At 31.5% G+C, this 6,193-nt stretch overlaps 1 protein-coding gene across 1 annotated transcript in view; it reads right to left on the bottom strand.

Moving 5' to 3' along the window:
- Positions 1-678: 678 nt before the first annotated feature.
- LOC115884160 (vascular endothelial growth factor A-like) overlaps positions 679-6,193 on the bottom strand; it is a 61,163-nt gene continuing 55,648 nt past the window's right edge. Inside the window, exons 5-6 of the mRNA XM_030902663.1 lie at positions 3,751-3,968; positions 679-814 (exon numbers count right to left, since the gene is read on the bottom strand). Of these exons, the coding sequence (XP_030758523.1) occupies positions 679-814; positions 3,751-3,968 (354 nt within the window). The remainder of the gene's footprint in view (positions 815-3,750; positions 3,969-6,193) is intronic.

The raw sequence follows: 6,193 nt of genomic DNA, 5'->3' as shown, positions 1-6,193 counted from the left end.
GTCTAAAATAGATTATAATGGAATTAGGGACATTTTTAAAAATAGCCAAAATTTGTTTTTTTTTTCGAAGTATCTAGTAAGCCATGAACTTTTCTAAAATCTGAAAGGCTCATATTTATGACCCACAAACTGCAATTCTTTCCCCTGCATTTAATCGACCGTTCATCTCCAGTAGTCTTCGAGATACCCATAGAGAACATCGTAGGAAACTCACCCTGTATAACTTCATATTAAATAATACCTTTATACAGGGTGCGTCTTTAAAAGTGGCTCAAATTTCTTATAACTTTTATTTTTTCATAGATAAAAAACGATTTGGTACAGTACGTCTGTCCGTTCTTGTAGCTACGGGTATCCGTGAGAGTGGGGAAACGATATTCTCGATGTTTTCGTAAAAATTAGACGACGCGTCCCATCAATAAAAAATTCGACAAATTTGCAAGTAGCCAATAAAATGAGTGGGCGGAGCGATTTGCGGTGACGTACTCGTCAAGTCGACGTATAAAATATATTGCTGTTTATTTAAATGTTTTTTGTCCGCATTCCTTTCATAGACACAGATCCAGCAGACGAACTGTATGTTCATATATGACATAAATTAGGAATTAGGATTGATTGACGATCAATTGTTTTTGGTTTGGTTTCTGTTTCACCGGAAATAACTACAACTTCAGATACTTACAATCTGTCACTAAGGCTGTTGTACTCTTTCCCTCTCTTCATCCGAAGACAGTCTTGATTCGATTCTTCGCAGTCGCAGTAACATTTGGACGAATATTTTATTCGAGGTGTGAACTCTTTCGGACATTTACATCTGATGAAAAAAAAAATAAAATAAAAAAAATAATAATTGCCCTACTCAAGAAACTCGTAGATTTTTGTTTTCAACTGTATTTCCCTAATATACCCCTACGACTGCATACTAAATACCCTAGTATAATACCAGGAATATACCGAGTATACAGGGTATCCCAGGCTGAGCGTGTATTAGAAGTTTCTAGAGAACTATACAATATCTAGATCGGGGATTTTTTGCACATCATTGTTTCACAAGGAGATCTATCGATTAAAAATATTTTCAATATAGCGGCACTTCCGAAAAATACACGAAGTTGACAGCAACTTTTTTAGGTCAAATTGAAACCCCCTTTTTTTATTACATACCTAAATGCTTTATAAAATTTTGTGAATTTTGATATCAAACACTACCTAACATTAACCGGTTTTGGAAAAAAATTATTTAAAACTTTTGTATTTGAAAGAAAAAAACTGCCTGTCAAAAAAATTGTCTTGCCTAAACGTCAGATTGAGTGATTATCACAGTCACTATGACATGTTGCCATCTATTTCAAAATTCAATTATTGTTTGGTCGTAGCTGTCATGCAAGCGTTTTTTATTACTGTATTTTATTTCACTAGTGAAAAGGTTTTAAAGAATGTATAAGAACATGTATAATTAAAAAGTAACGAATTGAAAAACCTTTACACTAGTAAAATAAAAAATGTGTATGTTATATATGTATTATGATAATTTTTTAATCACTCAATTATTGCATGACAGTTCCGGCCAATCATACATACATTATATGACATTTGAACAACTCAATTTTTGAAATAATTCTCTTTATGTCACAGTGGCTGTGGTAATCATTAAATTTGACGTTTAGACTATACAAATTTTTTTGACAGGCAGTCTTTTTCCTATTTAGGAGTGTTTAATATCAAAATTTTACAGAGAATTTAAATATGTAATAAAATATGGAGGTACCCATTTAAAATAAGAAAGTGGTTGTCAAAATGATGTATAAAAAATCGCCGATCTAGATATTGTAGTTCTCTAGAAAATTTTAATGAACGCTCAGCCTGGGACACCCTGTATATCAGGTATATATCTACAATATCCCTCAATGAGTATATGCCTTACACCTGGCTATACAGGGTTGTTCACCGCATACGACACAGAGTATTGCAGCTAAACGATTAGATTTTTACATATTGTACGTTTTGGGTTCGTTGAAGGAGCTACAATTTAAAGATAATTTTACAAGATACAGAGTGTCCCAAATAAGTAAAAAATATTATAGTTTTATTAGTTTAAATGGAATACCCTGTATATTATTCTATTTTTAGATTCAATGATTGAAATAATGGTAAATTTAATTAAGGTTTATCATACTTAAACCTTACCGTTTTTGAAATATTTCCAATTTTATGAAATTGCAGTAAAAATTTTAAAGTTTCAATTCTCCAAGAGTATCAACATTTTTAATACTAAATAATTACTGAAGTTTATTTATTGATCGGATATTGTGTTGCGATAATAAACAAAATACTACCTTATACAGAGTGTCTAAAAATTTATATTAAATAATTACTAGCTTTAAACGGCAATAACTTGTGTAATTTAAATGTAACACCCTGTATATTTGACGAGAATCAGATTTTATTATCCATCAAATTGTATTATTCCATTTTTACTTATTTTCTTAAGAAAAAGCATTTTATTATAATTTGGACGTCATTCATCACTATATACCCATGGAATATTGACATTTTAGACTATTTTTAAAGAAGTAACAAATTTTCAAAGAGTACAAACTGTTTAAATATTTTTCGTTAAAGAGTACCAATTAATATGATCCCAGTATTCAAACTACATTATTAATTGACTGTTTACGTTGATTAATAATAATTGCCCCAAATACTAAAAAACTGAATTTTGTATGTGTATTAGATAGTGTGGTAAAAAGTAACACCTTATAAATTTTATTTCATTTTTTGACGAATGCTTATTTATAACAACAGAGATGCTCATTTTCATAACTTATTATTATATTGACTTCTGATTCGAATCCACATTTGTTCAGAATAATTTATTAATTAATACAATTCAGTTAACTAATTTTTGGGCGGAAATAATGGTGGTATATTGAATTATTGGTATACTCGTTTACAAAGATTTAAATAGTTTTCTTTTTTTAAACAAATGGGCTTGCAATATTATTATTTCTACCACCTGTACATTTTGTACATATGTTGTGCTTTAAAAAAATCTAAAATGTCAATATTCCATGGGTATAGTGATAAATAAGGACCAAATTATAAGAAAATGCATTTTCTACGAAAACTTGAAGGGTAAAAAATGGTATAATACAATTTGATAGACAATTAAATTGTGCATCTGATTCACACAAAATATATAGGATGTTCTATTTAAATTAAACATGTTATTGTCGTATAAAGCTAGTAATTATTTAATATAAATTTTTGGACACTCTGTATAAAGTAGTATAATTTTTATTATTGCAACACAATATCTGATCAATAAGTAATATTCAGTAAATATTTAGTATTAAAATCTTTGATACCCTTGGAGAAATGAAGCCTTAAATTTTTTACTGTAATTTCACAAAATTGAAAATATTTCAAAAACGGTAAGGTTTAAGTGTGTTAAACCTTAATCAAATTTACCTTTATTTTAGTCGTAGAATCTAAAAATAAAATAATATACAGGTGTTCCATTTAAAAAAATACAACTATATTTTTATTTATTTGGGACACTCTGTATCTTGTAAAATTATTTTTAAATTGTAGCTCTAATAGTCCTTCAAGGAACCCAAAACTTACGATTTGTAAAAATGTAATCGTTTAGCTACAATACTCCGTGTCGTATGTAGGTAGATTTTATTTACACCTTTTAGTGTTATTTATCCACTACCCACCACTGGCCGTCACAGACACGAGACTTACCTAATTTGTATATTTTCCGGACCGTCACTTCTGGATTTCAAATCCAATCCACTATTTCGCGTTTGGTTGAACACCTCCGCACTGCCCCCATCTGGCGTGCCAGTCCTTTTGTGCCTCTCCGTGACTGCCTCTTCCTGTTTTTCCTTGCACTCGCATTCCGTGTGGTTGTAAAACGTCAATTTTTCCACCTTGGCTTGGTCCGAACCCAGTTCCTTCACCTGAAACCAGACGAAGTTTATGGTTTTTAATGGTCGCCCCCAGACCCGACAACAAATACATCGGTTTTTTTCAAGGAATTTTGTTTAGAGTTGTTGCCGTTTGAGCGTGAAAAGTATTGGTTGGCATTTTAAAGTTTTTTATTGTGCTTTATTAGGGTTTAAATCTCTTAAAAGAAATAGGTAAACACAGGGGCGCGCTAATATACAGGGTCTCGCAGTTTGCGTGCAGAGCACATTAAATAAAACGGTTAATTTTAGAGGAACTACAAACACAAAAATATGTTGTTTTTTTTTATAAAATTCAGCCGATTTTATAGTACTTTATCTACGTCAGTGAGTTAAGAAGCTCTTAATTCACCCATTTTGAGTGAGTGAAGAGCTTCTTACCTCACGCATTTTAATTTCCGCACTCCTTGTTTAGATGACTACCAAAGAGAAAAAAATATTTTCTAAAACATTTACTTTGCACTAAATACCTACTAAATACAAATAAACTGTTCTATTGATAATAGTTATAAAAACATGAAAACTTATTTATTATAAATGTTAATGATACAGTTTGAACAATCTTTCAAGTAAATGCCTGATGATCATTTTAATGGATATCATAGTACAGTGGCGGATACAGAGGGGGGGGGCACATGGGGAAGAAATAGAGGTTGCCATTTAAAATTTTAGGGGTAGGTGCCCTGGGGGTCGAAGGGTTGAAAGTAACACGACAATAAATGCCTCAAAAATTGTCCCCCTTGATATGCAAATTGACGTATTTCGCCATTTTCATACTATTATCGGTAGAGGTAATATTAAATGCTGTTCGTTTTCAAATTGTCACCCTGTATATAATATACTAAATAGGTATATATTCTATAAAAAAAAGTCAAGTTGGTTTTCTTTACTTCAATTTTATAACGATACCTTCAACTGTTAAAAAACTATTAAAGAATATTTTTAATTTTTCAAAAACTTTAATACCCTGTATCTTGCGTAAGAGACATTTCCGACACATAGTGTGCTATATCAAAATTAATATTTCGACGTCCTCTATTATTCCCCGAAAGCATGACCGACTTACAGGAATCACCCTGTATATATGATCTAGGGATAAAACTCAAAATGGGACACTCTGTACATTTAGCAAATCATTTTCAAATTACTTAAAATATGTACATACAGATGTTACACATCTAGGTACTCCATCCTATAGATAATATTTAGAATAATATTTGTTAAAAATCAAATAGTATATTATAGCTTCATTCAGTTGTATTATTATTATTATTAAATAAATTATTATTATTATTATTATATTTATGAAACCGGAAAAAATATATTCATTAAATTTAGGACTAGAGTTTATAACAAATTTTCTGCTCTTCGAATTCTTTCATCGCTCATTTATTTTTTTCGATAAAATCACAATTTTTATGATTTACGACCCATTTAATTTCCGAATTTAAAACTCGTAAACTTTTATCGTCACTTTTAATAACCAATAAAAAGTTCCTTCCCAAAGAATTTTGCGCAAATCGTCTTAGCCGGCATGAAATTCTTCGATTAATCACAAATTTTTATCCATCAGAAATTTTTTATTACTTTTAATTATCTGTAAGGCTAAAAGGGGTCGTCTTAAAATAAGTTCGCGGAAACCGAGAGCTTCTTGGCAAGTGGAATCGCTAAATCGGCCTTAAAAGACAAAAAGTACAACAAGGGACATTATAAAAGAGCATTTCGGATACGGCTGTGGTCGTCTGGTGGAACTAAAATAGTTGCACATGGTCGAGATGGCTCAAAACTGTTATTTTAAATTTTAAGATCAGTTTTGTAATAGTCGTTGATACTGTTAAATAAATAAAACTAGATCGGGGTAGTTACACTATTTGAGCCATTGAAACCAGAGTGGTCTAAGTCAATTTTTCCTGATTTCTGATGTAGTTTTCTATATATGTCACTCAAAATTACGGCGTACGTTGATTAAATAAGGCAGTTGACCCATACAAAATTTGGATAGAATTTCTATTTAGACTCGTATTTAGATATTAAGCACATATCCAGCTGGTAAGGTGCTGGGGGAATCCCCTAGCGCCTGGCTTGGTCTAACAAGCATCTCTCCTCAACGTCTTGTCCCTGGCTGTAGTGTCGTGGCCAGGGAATTGCACCAAGACATATAACGATGCCGGACGAGGCTACCCCTGTCCGTCATACCAGGCACCCCTCTACTGACTGTG

Source organism: Sitophilus oryzae, unplaced genomic scaffold (assembly GCF_002938485.1).
Source record: "Sitophilus oryzae breed Bouriz unplaced genomic scaffold, Soryzae_2.0 scaffold_2023_pilon_pilon, whole genome shotgun sequence".
NCBI classification, from domain to species: domain Eukaryota; kingdom Metazoa; phylum Arthropoda; class Insecta; order Coleoptera; family Curculionidae; genus Sitophilus; species Sitophilus oryzae.
Note: the sequence above shows the minus strand (reverse complement) of the source record. Positions and strands in the feature narration are given on the sequence as shown.